We start from the raw sequence: 17,373 nt of genomic DNA on the forward strand, positions 1-17,373 counted from the left end.
CGGAAGCTGTCCCCTCTCTCTGCAGGCTGAAGACCATCAACCTGGTGATCCGCAGCACGCAGGGGGCAGAGGAGCTGGTCAAGAAGTACGAGGACCAGCTGAAGAACGTGCAGACCGTGCCAGCTGACCTCAAGGAGCTGGAGGCCAGCAAGGCCGAGCTGAAGGTATTGGGGCTGCGCCTCGCTCAGGGCGGGCCGGGGCCGGCAGGGACCGGGGCTGAGCTCTGCTCTGTGCCTTGCAGCGGCTGCGTGTGCAGGTGGAGGGGCACCAGCCCTTCTTCAGCACGCTGGAGACTGACCTGAGCAAGGCCAAGGATGTCAATGAGCGGATGGTGAGGGGCCACAGCGAGCGGGACGTGGACCTGGACCGCTACCGGGAGCGAGTGCAGCAGCTGCTGGAGCGCTGGCAAGCCGTCCTGACCCAGATCGACCTGCGCCAGCGTGAGCTGGACCAGCTGGGCCGCCAGCTGCGCTACTACCGCGAGAGCTGCGATGGGCTGCTCCAGTGGATCCAGGACGCCAAGCAGCGGCAGGAGAAAATCCAGGCGGTGCCCATCACCGACAGCAAGACCGTGCGGGAGCAGCTGCTGCAGGAGAAGGTAGCACCCGGGGCAGGGTGAGCGCGGGTGGCCTGGCCAGTGCTCACGGTGCCTGGGCTCACCCCCACGCATTTCCCCAGAAACTCCTGGAGGAGTGCGACCGCAACAAGGAGAAGGTGGAGGAGTGCCAGCGCTATGCCAAGCAGTACATCGATGCCATCAAGGTGTGCCGCTTGCCATGTGTGCCGCTGCAGGCTGGCCTTGCCAGGGGCACCGGGGCCAGCGTGGGGCTGAGGGGGGCAGTGCAGGGCCGGGGCCTCCAGGGGCACAGGGGCTCCCTGGAGTGCTGGCCCGCCTGCTGACCTGGCTTCTCCCTGGCAGGACTACGAACTACAGCTCGTCACCTTCAAGGCACAGGTGGAGCCCGTGGCCTCTCCGGCCAAGAAGCCCAAAGTGCAGTCCGCGTCTGACAGCATCATCCAGGAGGTGAGGGGGGACACCTCGGTGTAGTCCTGGCACGTGGCTGAGCCTGGAGCTCCTTCAGCAGGAGCAGAGGGCTGCAGCACAGGGAGGACACAGGGGCTGGCCAGAGCTCTGTGGGGTGGCGGGGCTGGGGTCACTGTGGTGTGCTCCCCTCCCGCTGATCCCACTGTCTGCTGCAGTACGTGGACCTGCGGACACGATACAGTGAGCTGACCACGCTGACCAGCCAGTACATCAAGTTCATTACCGAGACACTGCGGCGGCTAGAGGAGGAGGAGGTAGGGGCACGGGGCATGGGCGTGCGGGGCGGCATGACTCCGGCTGCATTTTCTCTTCTTCATAACAATGGGGAACGTGGTTCATGATGACTGCCAGCCCCATCACTAACACTGGCCCACGGCCTCTAACCCCACTCTGATCTGGGCTTCCGGGACCGAAGCCGCTGGCTCTGGGTGCAGCAAATTTCCGAGCAGCGAGGGCCAGCCGGGGTGGTGCACAGCCGGCTGTGGGCGCTGCCGGGCTCTGGTGTGACCGGTGGTAGGAGGCACTTCCCAGATACACGTAGCGCAGTCAGCACCTGCCATCAGCATGACGCTGTGCTCGGGCGCCGCGGGACCGGATGCCTCGGTTGTTCTGTCTTGGTAACCTTTCTAACTCTTGGTTTCTGCCCTTGGAAGTCGAGCCGCTTTGCCAGTGCTTTGTCTTGGGGGATGTTTGTGTTGGTGGGGATCTAATGGAGGGTAAAAAACCAGGATGACTCTGGCATCCCTGCACCAGGTACTCACTCTGCGCATGTCCCCCTCCTCACAGCACCCCCGCCTCACCCCATGGCTGCCAGCAGCCTGCGCACCCTGCTCCTGCTCACTGTGCTCCTGCCCTCCGGGGAGCCGCTTGCCCTCCCGCCTTCCTTCTCTCCTGCCTGCGCTCCTGGGCACTCACTGCACCTCTCGGGGTGGCGCAAGGGGACCCGGCTCACCTGCACGTGTGCTGCCTGTGCCCGTCCCCGGGGCTGTCCCTGAGCTCGCAGTGCATGCAGCACGAGCACTCTGCAGCATGGCCCCAAGCCACACACGAGCTATGTCGGCTCCTCGGTAGCCGGCCAGCCCACCGGCTTGTCTGGAGCGGGCCGGTGGGGGACTCGGACTGGCAGGGGCAGTGCTGGTGCTTGGAGCGCTTTCCACATTGTCGAGGTTTTCCTGGCAGGGAAAGCGCAGCTGGCACCTTCCTCACCCCAGCTTCCTTCTGTCCTGCTGCATCCGGCCGGGGCTCTCATTCCCCTCGTGCACAGGGCTGGGAGAGGCTCTGCCCGGATGGCAGTGGGCATGGCGGTGGTGTGCAAGCTGCTTGCATCCGTCTCCATTGCCTTGGGCTTGGCTCGCGCTCCATTCCTTGTCTGTGGTACGTGGTTCATCCTGCTTCCTGCACTGCTGTCCGGGTCCTGTCGCCTGTCTGCCCGCGCCCTGCTAAGTCAGATCAGTAGTCATGTGTCCCCTGTCTGCCATACGTCTTCTGGAAGCTGGCGCCACCGCCTCCAGCTCGTGGGGAGGCCCAGGGAGCCGACGCCATTCCATGCGCATCCTCCACCCCTCTGCCCCGGACCATCCCGTGTCTCGGTGGTGCGTGGTTGTGGCTGGCATTGACGCCATGGCTTGGTCGCATCCGTTGTGATTTCTCTCTCTTCCCCCTTTCTGTTTTCTCTGCACCCTCTTTCTCCTCCAGAAAGCCGCCGAGAAGCTGAAGGAGGAGGAGAGGAAGCGGCTGGCGGAGGTGGAGGCCCAGCTGGAGAAGCAGCGGCAGCTGGCCGAGGCCCACGCCAAAGCCAAGGCGCAGGCGGAAGCGGAGGCGCGGGAGCTGCAGCTCCGCATGCAGGAGGAGGTCACCCGGCGGGAGGTGGTGGCCGTGGACGCTGAGCAGCAGAAGCAGAACATCCAGCAGGAGCTGATGCAGCTGCGGCAGAACTCCGACCACCAAATCAAGTCCAAGGTCAAGCTAATCGAGGAGGCTGAGTACAACCGCAAGAAGGTGGAGGAGGAGATCCGTCTCATCCGCCTCCAGCTGGAGACCACTGAGAAGCAGCGGGCTGGTGCCGAGACAGAGCTGCAGGAGCTGCGGGCACGTGCTGAGGAGGCCGAGCGGCAGAAGAGGCAGGCACAGGAGGAGGCTGAGCGCCTGCGCCGGCAGGTGAAGGAGGAAAGCCAGAAGAAGCGGGAGGCAGAGGAGGAGCTGAAGCGCAAGGTGCAGGCCGAGCGGGATGCAGCGCGGGAGAAGCAGAAGGCGTTGGCGGACCTGGAGAAGCTGCGGCTGCAGGCAGAGGAGGCTGAGCGGCGGATGCGGCAGGCGGAGGCTGAGAAGGAGAGGCAGATCCAGGTGGCCCAGGAAGTGGCCCAGCGGAGCGCCGAGGCCGAGCTGCAGAGCAAGCGGCTTTCCTTTGCCGAGAAGACAGCACAGCTGGAGCTGTCGCTGCAGCAGGAGCACATCACAGTGGCCCACCTGCAGGAGGAGGCCGAGCGGCTGAAGAGGCAGCAGCTGGAGGCCGAGCAGTCACGGGAGGAGGCTGAGAAGGAGCTGGAGCACTGGAGGCAGAAGGCCAATGAGGCGCTGCGGCTGCGGCTGCAGGCAGAGGAGGTGGCCCACAAGAAGACTCTGGCGCAGGAGGAGGCAGAGAAGCAAAAAGAAGATGCGGAGCGGGAGGCCCGCAAGCGTGCCAAGGCGGAGGAGTCGGCCCTGCGGCAGAAGGAGCTGGCGGAGGAGGAGCTGGAGAAGCAGAGGGAGCTCGCAGAGGGCACGGCCCAGCAGAAGCTGGCAGCGGAACAGGAACTGATCCGGCTGAAGGCAGAGATGGAGAATAGGGAGCAGCAGCGCCTGCTCCTGGAGGAGGAGCTCTTCCGGCTGAAGAAGGAGGTGAGCGAGGCCATCCAGAAAAGGAAGGAGGTGGAAGAGGAGCTGGCCAAGCTGCGGGCTGAGATGGAAGTCCTGCTGGAGAGCAAGGCCAAGACAGAGGAGGAGTCACGCTCCACTAGCGAGAAGTCCAAGCAGCGGCTGGAGGCTGAAGCCAGCAAGCTGCGGGAGTTGGCAGAGGAGGCTGCCCGGCTGCGGGCCCTCTCTGAGGAGGCCAAGAGACAGAGGCAGCTCGCAGAGGAGGAGGCTAGCCGGCAGCGGGCTGAGGCCGAACGGATCCTGAAGGAGAAGCTGGCAGCCATCAACGAGGCCTCGCGGCTGAAGGCAGAGGCCGAGATCGCCCTGAAGGAGAAAGAGGCTGAGAATGAGCGGCTGCGGCGCCTGGCAGAGGATGAGGCCTACCAGCGCAAGCTGCTGGAGGAGCAGGCTGCCCAGCACAAGCAGGACATCGAGGAGAAGATTGCCTTGCTGAAGCGCTCCTCGGAGAGCGAGCTGGAGCGGCAGAAGGGCCTCGTGGAGGACACACTGAGGCAGCGGCGCCAGGTTGAGGAGGAGATCCGTGCACTGAAGGCCAGCTTCGAGAAGGCCTCGGCAGGCAAGGCTGACCTGGAGCGGGAGCTGAACCGCATCCGTGGCGAGGCAGAGGAGGTGCAGCGCAGCCGGGAGCAGGCTGAGCGGGAGGCTGAGAGGCAGCGAGCACTGGCACTGGAGGAGGAGGGCCGTCGGCGGGAGGCCGAGGAGAAGGTGCAGGCCATCCTGGCAGCTGAGGAGGAGGCTGCGCGGCAGCGGCGGCTAGCCCTGGAGGAGGTGGAGCGGCTGAAGGCCACAGTGGAGGAGGCTCGGCGGCAGAAGGAGCTGGCGGAGAAGGAGTCAGAGCGGCAGATCCAGCTGGCACGGGAGGCAGCACAGAAGCGCATCGCAGCGGAGGAGAAGGCCCACTTGGCCGCCGTACAACAGAAGGAGCAGGAGCTGCTGCAGACGCGGCGGCAGGAGCAGAGCCTCCTTGACCGGCTGCGGGAGGAGGCCGAGAGGGCCAAGCGTTTGGCCGAGGAAGCTGAGTTTGCCCGCAGCAAGGCTGAGCAGGATGCCAGCCTCTCTCGGCAGCGGGTGGAAGAGGCTGAGCGGCAGAAGCAGCGGGCAGAGGAAGAGGCACAGGCCAAGGCGCAGGCCCAGGCAGATGCGGAGAAGCTGCGCAAGGAGGCTGAGCTGGAGGCAGCAAAACGGGCACAGGCGGAGCAGGCGGCCCTGAGGCAGAAGCAGCTGGCAGATGCCGAGATGGAGAAACACAAGAAGTTCGCTGAGCAGACGCTGCGGCAGAAGGCGCAGGTGGAGCAGGAGCTGACCAAGGTGAAGCTGCAGCTGGATGAGACGGACCACCAGAAAAGCATCCTGGACGAGGAGCTGCAGCGGCTGAAGGAGGAGGTGACTGACGCTGTGCGGCAGAAGGCCCAGGTGGAGGAGGAGCTCTTCAAGGTCCGGGTGCAGATGGAGGAGCTAGCAAAACTGAAGAGTCGGATTGAGGAGGAGAACAAGGCGCTGATCCTCAAGGACAAAGACAACACACAGAAGTTTCTGGCAGAGGAGGCTGAGAAGATGAAGCAGGTGGCAGAGGAGGCTGCCCGGCTCAGTGTGGAGGCCCAGGAGGCTGCCCGCATGCGGAAGTTGGCTGAGGATGACCTGGCACAGCAACGGGCGCTGGCAGAAAAGATGCTCAAGGAGAAGATGCAGGCAGTACAGGAGGCCACACGGCTGAAGGCCGAGGCAGAGATGCTGCAGAAGCAGAAGGACCTGGCTCAGGAGCACGCCAAGCGGCTGCAGGAGGACAAGGAGCAGATGCAGCAGCGCCTGGCCGAGGAGACTGAGGGCTTCCAGAAAACCCTGGAGGCTGAGCGCCGGCGGCAGCTGGAGATCACTGCCGAGGCTGAGCGCCTCAAGCTGCATGTGGCGGAAATGAGCATGGCCCAGGCCAAGGCTGAGGAGGAGGCCAAGCGATTCAAGAAGCAGGCGGAGGAGATCAGTGGGAGGCTGCACGAGACTGAGCTGGCCACACAGGAAAAGATGACGCTGGTGCACACTCTGGAGATCCAGCGGCAGCAAAGCGACCAGGATGCGGAGAAGCTGCGGAGGGCCATCGCCGACCTGGAGCAGGAGAAGGAGAAGCTGAAGCAGGAGGCGGCGTTGCTGCAGCAGAAGGCGGAGGAGGTACTGGGTTACGGGTCCCCTTAGCGGTGGTGGTACGCAGGGCTACCTTCCTTCTCCCTAGCTGCCTCACACCGTGTCCCAGGACAGTGGGTGCATGAGTGGCTGGACGGGCTCTGGGAGCTGGCCTCAGCCCTTGAGTTGGCTGCTGGCCTCTGCCCGGGGGCGTCCTGCCATGCTCCTCTCTGCAGACAGGAGCTGTCCCCAGCTCTGCGCCTCGGTAGCCGGGTGGCGAGTCCCTCATCCCGCAAAAGAGCTTGTCTTTTCCCTGCTCATTTCACCCATGTGTTGCCTGCTGTGGCTCCCTAACCCCAGTGCTGCTCCCTTAACCCTTAACCTGCGTAGCAGAGCGGTTGGGCGACGCATCCCTAACTAGCACGCGTCCCAGCGCAGCCCAGTAGCACCCTGCTGCCTGTCTTCCCATCCCCGCTGCCCTGCCAGTGCTGTCCTCCTGGGGGAACGTTGCCATCTGACTGTGCTGTCCTCTCTCCCACTCCAGATGCAGGTGGCCCAGCAGGCACAGCTCCGCCAGGAGACGCAGATCCTCCAGCAGACCTTCCTGACGGAGAAGGATGCCTTGCTGCAGAAGGAGAAGTTTATCGAGGAGGAGAAAGCTAAGTTGGAGAAGCTCTTTAAAGATGAAGTGGACAAAGCACAGAACCTGAAGGCAGAGCAGGAGCGGCAGCAGAAGGAGATGGAGCAGGAGAAGCAGCAACTGAAGGCCATGCTGGATGAAGCCAAGAAGCATCAGAAGGAAGCAGAGGAGAATGTTAGGCATAAGCAGGAGGAGCTGCAGCAGCTGGAGAGACAACGGCAGCAGCAAGAAAAACTCCTTGAAGAGGAAAACAAGAAGCTTAGGGAGAGGCTCGAGCAGATGCAGGAAGAGCACAAGGCCGCCCTTGCCCAGACACGAGAGATCATGATCCAGACAGATGACCTGCCTGAGGAGGTTGTAGTTACGATGACACAGATGCCAGATATCAAAGCCGTGCCCAACGGCAGAGACGTGGTGGATGGCTTAGCACAAAATGGGGAGCCAGAGTTCGCCTTTGATGGCATCCGTCAGAAGGTATCTGCAGAGAAGCTAGCTGAGGCTGGCATATTGAGCAAGGAGAACTTAGACAAGTTGGTGAAGGGTGTTGTGAGTGTTGGTGAGCTCTCACAGAGGGAAGACGTCAAGAAGTACCTACAGGGCAAGAGCAGCATTGCTGGTTTGTTAATCAAACCCACCAATCAAAAGATGAGCATCTATGAAGCCATGAAGAAGAAGCTGCTCAGCCCAGGCACCGCGCTGGTCCTCCTGGAAGCGCAGGCTGCCTCTGGCTTCATAATTGACCCTGTGCGGAATGCGAGGCTCTCAGTGAACGAGGCGGTTAGAGAGGGAGTGATTGGGCCAGAATTGCACAATAAAATGCTGTCTGCTGAACGAGCAGTAACTGGCTACAAAGATCCTTACACGGGAGACAAGATCTCCCTCTTCCAGGCCATGAAGAAGGAGCTTATCGTCAAGGAGCATGGCATCCGCCTGCTCGAGGCCCAGATAGCCACCGGCGGCATCATCGACCCCGTGCACAGCCACCGCCTCCCCGTAGAAGCTGCCTACAAGCGTGGCTACTTTGACCAGGAGATGAACCAGATCCTCTCTGACCCCAGCGACGACACCAAAGGCTTCTTCGACCCCAACACACAGGAGAATCTCACCTACCTGCAGCTCATGGAGCGGTGTGTGACTGACCCGGACACAGGACTGTGCCTCCTTCCGCTCACTGACCAGGCGGCTGCAGGGAGAGAGCTGGTCTACACCGACCAAGAAGCCAAGGACGTCTTTAAGAAGGCCACAGTGACAGCACCATTTGGGAAGTTCCAAGGGAAGACGGTGACCATCTGGGAGATCATCAACTCTGAATATTTCACTGAGGACCAAAGGCGGGACCTGATCCAGCAGTACAGGACTGGCAAGATCACAGTGGAGAAGATCATTAAGATCATCATCACGGTTGTGGAGGAAAGTGAGAAGAAGAGCCAGATGTGCTTTGAGGGGCTCCGGGCCCCTGTGCCTGCCGCTGAGTTGCTGGAAAGCAAAATCATCAACAAGGACCTCTACAACCAGCTGCACCAGGGCAAGAAGTCTGTGAAGGATGTGGCGGAGATGGAGTCTGTGAGGCAGTACCTGAAGGGCACAGATGCCATTGCTGGCATCCTAGTGGAGTCAACTGGCCAGAAGCTCACCTTCTACGACGCCCTGAAGAGAAACCTGGTGAAGCCAGAGATCGCCCTGTCCCTGCTGGAGGCGCAAGCTGCCACTGGCTACATCATTGACCCCATAAGGAACAAGCTGTTCTCTGTTGACGAGGCAGTGAAGGCTGAGGCTGTAGGGCCAGAGTTTCATGAGAAGCTGCTGTCCGCAGAGAAGGCTGTGACTGGCTACAAGGATCCCTATACAGGCCAGACAGTTTCCCTCTTCCAAGCGCTCAAGAAGGGGCTCATCCCTGGTGACACTGGGGTCCGTCTGCTGGATGTCCAGCTTGCCACTGGAGGCATCATCGACCCTGTGAATAGCCACCGGCTCCCGCTCGAGGTTGCCTACAAGCGAGGCTACTTTGATCCGGAGATGAACGAGGCTTTGTCTGCGGCCCATGATGAGATCAAAGCTTTCTATTGTCCCAACACCCAAGAACATGTCACCTATGCCCAGTTGCAGAAGAACTGCCACCGTGACAAGCAGACTGGCTTCTACCTGCTGCCCCTCTCGGACAGAGCCATCCAGTCACAGCAGGAGGAGATCTACACGGACAGCCAGGCAAAGGAGAGCTTTGATAAGGCAGTGGTGGAAGTCCCAGCAGGCAGCTTGAAGGGCCAGACAATGACTGTCTGGGAGCTGATCCACTCTGAGTACTTTACAGAGGAGCACCGTCGGGAGCTCCTCCGACAGTACAAGACTGGCAAAGTGACCATTGAGAAGATCATCAAGATTGTGATCACCATCATTGAGGAGACAGAGACCAAAAAGCAGGAGAAGCTGACGTTCAGCGGTCTCCGGGCACCTGTACCTGCCAGCGAGCTGGTGGAGTCCCGCATCATCAGCAAAGCCCAGTATGAGCAACTGAAAGAAGGTAAGAAATCAGTGAAAGAACTCGCCGAGACAGAGACAGTGAGGAGATTCCTGCATGGGAGTGACTGCATTGCCGGCATCTACGTGGAGGCGACCAAGGAGAAGCTGAACATCTATGAGGCTATGAAGAGGAACCTGCTGAGGTCCAGCACTGCTGTGGTCCTCCTGGAGGCCCAGGCAGCAACTGGGTTCTTGATTGACCCTGTGAAGAACAGGAAACTGTATGTCAACGAGGCAGTGAAGGCCGGCGTTGTCGGGCCTGAGCTGCACGAGAAGCTGCTGTCTGCTGAGAAGGCTGTCACTGGGTACAAGGACCCCTACTCGGGGAACACCATCTCACTCTTTGAGGCCATGAAGAAAGGACTAATTGTCAAGGAGCACGGCATCCGCCTGCTCGAGGCCCAGATCGCCACCGGTGGCATCATCGACCCCGTGCACAGCCACCGCCTCCCTGTGGAAGTGGCTTACAAGCGCGGCTACTTTGATGAGGAGATGAACCGGATCCTCTCTGACCCAACCGATGACACCAAGGGCTTCTTTGACCCCAACACGCATGAGAACCTCACCTACATGCAGCTGAAGGAGAGGTGCATCGAGGATCCTGAGACAGGCCTGTACCTGCTGCCTCTGCGGGAGCCTGAGAAGCCAACGGTGGTAGAGACCACCCACGTGTACACGGAGGCAGAGACGCGAAAGGTGTTTGAGGAGACACAGGTGGACATCCCCGTGGGCAGCAGGGCGGGTTCCTCTATGTCACTCTGGGAAATCATGCATTCAGACCTGCTGCCCGAGGAGCAGAGGAAGCAGCTCATGGAGGAGTTCCAGTCAGGCCGTGTGTCCAAGGAGCGCATGATCATCATCATCATTGAGATCATCGAGAAGACTGAGATCATTCGGCAGCAGAATCTCACATCCTATGACTATGTCCGGCGCCGCATCACAGCCGAGGACCTCTATGAGGCCAAGATCATCTCTCAGGACATCTACAACCTACTGAAGCAGGGCTCCAAAACCTTCCGGGAGCTCTTGGATGTGGAGACTATCTGGAAGTATCTCTATGGGTCAGGCTGTGTTGCTGGCATCTACATCCCCTCTTCCAAGCAGAAACTCAGTATCTACCAGGCTTTGAAGAAGGGGCTGATCAGCTCTGAGGTGGCCCGCTCCCTCCTGGAGGCCCAGGCAGCCACTGGCTTCATGATTGACCCCATAAAGAACGAGATGCTGACTGTCGATGAAGCCGTCAGGAAAGGCTTGGTGGGGCCTGAAATCCATGACCGACTCCTGTCCGCAGAGAGGGCTGTGACAGGTTACAGAGACCCATACAGTGAACAGAAGATTTCCATCTTCCAGGCCATGAAGAAAGACCTCATTCCTAGCGAAGAGGCCCTCAAGCTCCTGGATGCCCAGATAGCCACTGGTGGCATCATTGACCCACACCTGGGCTTCCATCTGCCCCTGGAGGTGGCCTGCCAGCGGGGCTTCATCAACAAGGACACGTATGACATGCTGTCTGAGCCCAGTGAGGTGCGAAGCTATGTGGATCCATCCACAGATGAGAAGCTCAGCTACACACAGCTCCTGAAGCGGTGCCGCAAAGATGAGACCAGCGGGCTCCTCCTGCTCCCACTCTGCGACACGAGGAAGCTCACCTTCCGGGGGCTGCGGAAGCAGATCACCGTGGAGGAGCTGGTCCGCTCGCAGGTGATGGATGAAGCCACCGCCCAGCGCCTCCAGGAGGGCCTCACTTCCATCGAGGAGGTCTCCAAGAACCTAAAGAAGTTCCTGGAGGGCACCAGCTGCATTGCTGGTGTCTTCGTGGATTCCACGAAGGAGCGGCTGTCCGTGTACCAGGCCATGAAGAAGGGCATCATCAGGCCAGGCACTGCGTTTGAGCTCCTGGAGGCGCAGGCGGCCACGGGGTACGTGATTGACCCCATCAAGGGCCTCAAGCTGACTGTGGAGGAGGCTGTGCGGATGGGCATTGTGGGCCCTGAGTTCAAGGACAAGTTGCTCTCTGCTGAGAGGGCGGTCACTGGCTACCGGGATCCCTACACTGGAAAGCTCATCTCCCTATTCCAGGCCATGAAGAAGGGTCTGATCCTGAAGGACCATGGGATCCGCTTGCTCGAGGCCCAGATTGCCACAGGAGGCATAATTGATCCTGAGGAGAGCCATCGCCTCCCTGTGGAGATTGCCTACAAGAGGGGCCTTTTCGACGAGGAGATGAATGAGATCCTACTAGATCCCAGTGATGACACCAAGGGCTTCTTTGATCCGAACACAGAGGAGAACCTCACCTACCTGCAGCTCATGGAGCGGTGCATAACTGACCCAGAGACCGGCCTCTGCCTCCTGCCCCTGAAGGAGAAGAAGCGTGAGAGGAAGACCTCCTCCAAGTCCTCTGTCCGCAAGCGCAGGGTTGTGATCGTCGACCCAGAGACAGGCAAGGAGATGTCCGTGTACGAAGCCTATCGCAAGGGCCTCATCGACCACCAGACCTACCTGGAGCTGTCAGAACAGGAGTGCGAGTGGGAGGAGATCACCACCTCCTCCTCTGATGGCGTGGTGAAGTCCATGATCATCGACAGGCGCTCGGGGCGCCAGTACGACATAGATGATGCCATCAGCAAGGGCCTGATCGACCAGTCGGCCCTGGACCAGTACCGCTCAGGCACCCTTTCCATCACTGAGTTTGCAGACATGCTCTCTGGCAACATGGGTGGCTTCCGGTCACGATCGTCTTCTGTGGGCTCGTCTTCCTCCTATACTGTCAGCCCGGCCCCCTTGAGAACGCAGATGTGGAGTGACCCAACCGAGGAGACTGGGCCGGTGGCAGGCATCCTGGACACAGACACTCTGGAGAAGGTGTCCATCACGGAGGCAATGCACCGCAACCTTGTAGACAACATCACGGGGCAGAGACTGCTGGAAGCCCAGGCCTGCACCGGGGGCATCATTGACCCCAACACTGGGGACAAGTGCTCTGTTGCGGATGCGGTGAACAAGGGCCTGGTTGACAAAATCATGGTGGACCGCATCAACCTGGCACAGAAGGCCTTCTATGGCTTCGAGGACCCGCGGACCAAGACGAAGATGTCAGCGGCCCAGGCCCTGAAGAAGGGCTGGCTATACTACGAGGCCGGGCAGCGCTTCCTGGAGGTGCAGTACCTGACAGGGGGCCTGATCGAGCCTGATGTCGAGGGCCGGGTCTCCTTGGATGAGGCACTGCAGAAGGGCACCATCGATACACGCACGGCCCAGAAGCTGCGGGACGTGAACACCTACTCCAAGTATCTCACCTGCCCCAAAACCAAGCTGAAGATCTCCTACAAGGACGCAATGGACCGGAGCATGATCGAGGACGGGACCGGCTTGCGGCTGCTGGAGGCCTCCTCCCAGTCCAGCAAGGGCTACTACAGCCCCTACAACGTCAGCAGTGCTGGATCCACCTCCGGCTCGCGGTCGGGCTCCCGGACGGGATCCAGGTCGAGCTCCAGGCGAGGGAGCTTCGACGCCACCAGCTCTGGCTTCTCCATGACCTACTCTTCCTCCTCCTTCTCGTCCTCCAGCTTTGGGCGCAGATACATGGCAGGTCCCCAGAGTGCGGTGGATGCAGGAGACTCCTCCGTCACCCCATCCCTCCTGAGCGGGCGCTGCGGGCAGCAGGCGAGTGTGGCAGGGCTGTGGGGGCCTCCGCTCAGCGTGGCGTGAGGCTGCCTGCCCCGTCCAGCCTCTGAGGAGCCCGCCCGCCTCTCCTGCTCCGCATGTTGCAATGCTGCTGGCTAATCACTATTATTATTATTTTTTAATTTTTAAACTCCATTCTTCCAAAGCAGTGCCTAAAGTTTAACCAAAAAGACTAATATATTAATATATACGATTGTTCTGACAGTATTTGTATATTAAGAGATGTGAGAGAGAACACACTACCCTCCCAGATCCGCAGCCCCGGGAGCTTGCTGCCGTTCGTGCCCTCTGCAGAGCAGATCCTGCCCAGCCACTCGGACGCAGCGAAGCAGAACCTGAAAACAGTTTTGTGTTTTTGATCTAACCACTTAGCAACTCTTTTGTAATTAAAACCTACCGGCTTCACCCCCGCACCGTGAAGGAGGAGACGGCGCTGTCCCTGCGGCATGCCTGGCTGGGACGGAGGAGGACGCTGCCACAGGCTCCCCCACCACTCAGCACTGGGCAGCCCGATCCCGTGCACCACTCTGGAGCCACCCGGACCCTTCCACCTGCCCTCAGCACGGCACAGGGGCTCTGCGCCCCCTCCCGAGCTGCCCCAGCTCCTTTCCTTGGCTTCCCGGCACAGCCCTGCCGCCACCACGGACCCGGTGCCCCGACCGTAAGTGCGCGCTGGCGCTGCCCGCTGCTTCCGTGCCGTGCGGAGGGAGCTGCCCCGCACCGCCGCTGCGCCCACCCAGGGGCTTCGCTGTGTGCCCACCACCTCCGCCAGCCCGCCCGCTCGCTTGGCTTGCCCCACGCGCAGCTGTGTGGCCGCCAGCTGGCGGCGGCACCTGCACCTCGCTGTCTATCTATCTGTCTGTCTCTCCGTGTATCTGGGAAGTGCTCCGCACAAGGTCTGTTTCTTAACGCTGACGTAGCCTAACAAACTGGCAGCTGCTCAGCAGAGCCCATGCTGGAGCCCTGCTGACTCCTTGCTGCCAAAGCCAGCCTGGATCTGTGCGTGCTGCGCGTGGTTTCTGCACCCAGGCCCCAGCCCACTGCCCGGCTGCACGTCTGCCCCTCGCCGAGGCTCCTCCAGCCGTGGGAGCCTCTGTGTGGGGCGGGCCTGGAGCGCGCTCTGGCTGGAAGGAAAGCGGATCTTAAAACCGGTCTCCTCTTTCCTATGGGAATTCCTTTCCTCTTGGCTTTCCTCTCCTTCCCATCACCCGCAATAACGTGCTCTCTCTCTGGCAGATGTCTTTTTCCAGTCCCACCAAAGATGTCCCCTTGCCACTGGGCGAGTTCCTCAGCTGGGTCTCCGACGTTAGCAGGTCGTGGATCGGCTCGAGGGGAGCCCTGGACATGGCAGTGCCTCGGCTGAGCTCACCTGCACAGGTAATGCTGACCTTTCCCTACTCTCGGGGGCTTCCCGTGGTCCTGCAGCTTGCGGGGCTGCTGCTGGGCTGCTGCTGGGGGGGGTCGGCACGTCCTCCAGACTGTGACTGTGAAATGGCCACGGGGCATTGCTTTCCTCCAAGCACGTGCAGGGGTAGCATGGCCGGCGGTGGAGGCTTTTCAGCCATGGCCGTGCCAGAGCAGTTCTGGCTACTCCCACGAGCTCCCGCTGTGCCCAGGCTCCACGGGGCGAGCAGGCTGGTGTGGGGCGGGCACGTGGCGCTGCCGGCTGGGCTCAGTGGCTTCATATCATGGGCCAGTCCTCCTGTCTCATCCCATCTTTTCTGTTCGCTTTGTTTTAGTGTTGCTGGATGTCCATCCCAACTCCCCTCACCGCTGCCACGGAGCCCGTACCCCAGTGCTGGGGCAAGTGGGACCGCACTTGAGGACACTGGGAAATGCTCCCTCTCCCTTTGCGCTTGCCAGATCCCCGCTCAGAGACCTGGGGCCATGCTGCCCAGGTGCAGGAGGTGCTCCGCAGCACGGGAGCCCCTGACTAACCAGCCGCCCCTGCCCCCTGGCAGCGCGTGGCCCCAGCCCCACCACATCCTCCACCGGTGCCCCACCAGGGGCTGAAGCAATAAGTGAGGTGGCAGCGGGGGCTGTGCCTGCCCGGCCTGGCCACCCTGGCCCCAGAGGCACCTGCGCGGTTGCCTGGCCCTCCCCTCGCCCCGTGCCAGTGCACCCCATCCTCCCTCAGGATCAGCCTCCACGCACAGTGCCACGGCTCGCTCGCGGATCTCCACAGCACCTCTCCTCCTTCCCACCTTCTCTCATTTTGCCATGTGTAAATCAATCATGTTATTCCTCAGCATTTGTTATTATTCTCATTATCCAGTTTTGCTTTTGCATGACATACTAATGTGGGCGATTCTGTAACATACCCAGCCCGAGCCAGGGCTCCCACTCCTTTGGGTCCCTGCACTTCCCTGATTTCCCAATCATTTCTCATCAGGGCAGCAGGGGCTTATCAATAATCCAAAAGCATCTCTTTTTGGGGGCAAAACACTAAAACCTGACTTGTATATACCGTGAAGTGTTTGTAAAACATGCAGTATGGACCCATGGCTCTCCCCAGTGAGGTCAGTAAAAGAGATCCTATGAAACCAGCCGGCAGCTCCGCGTGGTCTGTTCACACTCGCTGCTCCCTGGTCAGCGGCCGTGCCCCGTGGGTGGGCTGGGGGCTCTCGGTCACCTCCTGCACTCTTGGGCTGTGCCACTGTGGGTGCTTGCTGGCGGGGTGGAGGAGGAGGCTGCCTGTCCAGCTGGGGCATGGCTGGGGCACTGGTACAGTGACCTGGGGCCAGCAGGACCCTGCTGCCCGCAGACACTGCCCAGTGCCTGGTGTGAGTGCTATGCCAGTCTGCTCGGTGCATGCAAAGCCATGCCCAGGCAGCCCCCCCCCCCATGCCACTGTGCCCAGACCAGGGCCGCAGGATTGTCCCAGGGACCCCAGGTACGCTGCTGGCTGCCCTGGGCTCCCGGAGCTGGGTGTGCTCTGCATAAAGGTGAGTGTGGGCCCAGCAGGGCCGCGGGCTCGGATGGCCCTGGGAGGCTGCAGCCCCTTGCCAGTGGCTCCCTGGTTTTGGGGGCGGGGGTAGCAGCAGCAGGGGGGCACTGCTGGTGGAGTGGAGGCTCCTGAGGATGCATCTTGTGCACAAGCGCTGCTCTGACCCCCTGTGCAGTGCAGTGCGTATGGCAGTGCCCACTGCACCCCAGGGCGCTGCTGTGCTGGTGCCGATGTGTGCAGCTGCTGCGTGAGCAGAGCCTTGCTGGGGCCGTGCACAGTGGGCCGCTGGCCTCTGCTTGTCCCTGTGGTGCAACAGGAGCGTGGCTCACTCAGCCTGGTGGTGCACAAAGCATCGTGGATGGGTCCCAGTGCTTGGGAACGCCCCGCATGGCTTCCGGGACAGAGCGGCCTGGGCAGGCAGGGGCGAGCTGGCCGGTAACCAAGCAGCAGGGTTTGTGTGGGCAAACCTGAGCATGGAGGCACCTGCTCAGGAGGATTTCCTGGCACTGGCTCTACTGGCACATGAAGTCTTTGCAGCCCTGCAGGCCCTGGGCTGGGCTGGGCGCCAGGCACCATGCCAGGAAGACCAGAGCTGGCACAGCAGGGCTGAGCGTGGCACAAGCAGGCTGCCGGGTGGTGCAGGTGCAGGGCCCGCTCCGTGCGATATTGGGGCCGGCGGGATCTGCCCAGCAGCAGCAGGACCATGCTGGGAGCAGCTGAGCGCATCAGCCATGTATCGGCACCCAGGGAGAGCCTGGGCTGACCCAGACAGATGGCAGTGGCTTGGGAGCAAGATAATTGCATTGCGCGTCAGCAATTAGCAGCAGCGTCCCTCCCTGCAGCGTGGTGCGCTGGGACACAGCTACTGGATGTGGCAGGGGTGGGGGCACCGTGCGGGCACAGCCCTCGTGCCAGGGGTGGCTGCAGGCTGCTGCGCCCATCCTCGTGGGCTTAGGATGGGTCCCAGCAGGGGGCAGCTCCCCCAGGGTGGCACAGCCGGTGCGGAGCCTCCACCCTGTGCTCATCAGCACCCTGGGGCTGTGCACCACCTCACTGCCACCAGAGGTAATTCCTGCTGCCTCACCTCCACCTTCCTGCTGCCCCTCAGGGCTGGACACCTCTCACAAACCTCATGAGCCCACTGAGACCCTTCTGCCTTCAGGGAGAACCCCCCGTCCCTACCCCACTCCGTGGACTAGATACCCTCATCCACAAAGACTCTCCTGGGGGGGCGGTTTACCTCCCCTTCCTGGGGCTGAGAACTCCTGAGAGCGAACCCTGAACTCTGCAGATCCTGCGGGCTCCTTCTGGGAAGCCTTGGCCCCTGGGAGCAGCACCTGATTGCTGAGGGGACCCCATGCCCCAGGCCCGCAGCACTGTGCCCACGTTGGCCATGGCATGGGCGGCCTCCTGGCATGGCAGTGGGGCCGGGTGGTGGGACCCCGCTGCAGTGCCTGGTAAAGGGGCAGGTCCCCGGTGGGGCGTGCAGGGGAGGGACACCCCCCACAT

General features: G+C 61.4%; 1 protein-coding gene across 9 annotated transcripts in view; it reads left to right on the forward strand.

Annotated features, from left to right (window-relative positions):
• The window catches only part of PLEC (plectin), a 56,857-nt gene extending 41,394 nt beyond the window's left edge, over positions 1 to 15,463 (forward strand). For 8 of the 9 annotated variants that reach the window (XM_035570184.2, XM_035570178.2, XM_050716932.1 and 5 more), the window contains 9 exons: positions 26 to 164; positions 242 to 598; positions 679 to 762; positions 920 to 1,024; positions 1,201 to 1,299; positions 2,741 to 6,121; positions 6,618 to 13,578; positions 14,154 to 14,294; positions 14,657 to 15,463. In XM_035570184.2, the coding sequence (XP_035426077.1) occupies positions 26 to 164; positions 242 to 598; positions 679 to 762; positions 920 to 1,024; positions 1,201 to 1,299; positions 2,741 to 6,121; positions 6,618 to 12,941 (10,489 nt within the window). In that variant the 3' untranslated portion in view covers positions 12,942 to 13,578; positions 14,154 to 14,294; positions 14,657 to 15,463. The remainder of the gene's footprint in view (positions 1 to 25; positions 165 to 241; positions 599 to 678; positions 763 to 919; positions 1,025 to 1,200; positions 1,300 to 2,740; positions 6,122 to 6,617; positions 13,579 to 14,153; positions 14,295 to 14,656) is intronic. The other variant, XM_050716933.1, reaches the window with a different exon arrangement.
• The last annotated feature ends 1,910 nt before the right edge of the window (positions 15,464 to 17,373 follow it).

Source organism: Cygnus atratus, unplaced genomic scaffold, assembly GCF_013377495.2.
Source record: "Cygnus atratus isolate AKBS03 ecotype Queensland, Australia unplaced genomic scaffold, CAtr_DNAZoo_HiC_assembly HiC_scaffold_53, whole genome shotgun sequence".
Lineage (NCBI taxonomy): Eukaryota > Metazoa > Chordata > Aves > Anseriformes > Anatidae > Cygnus > Cygnus atratus.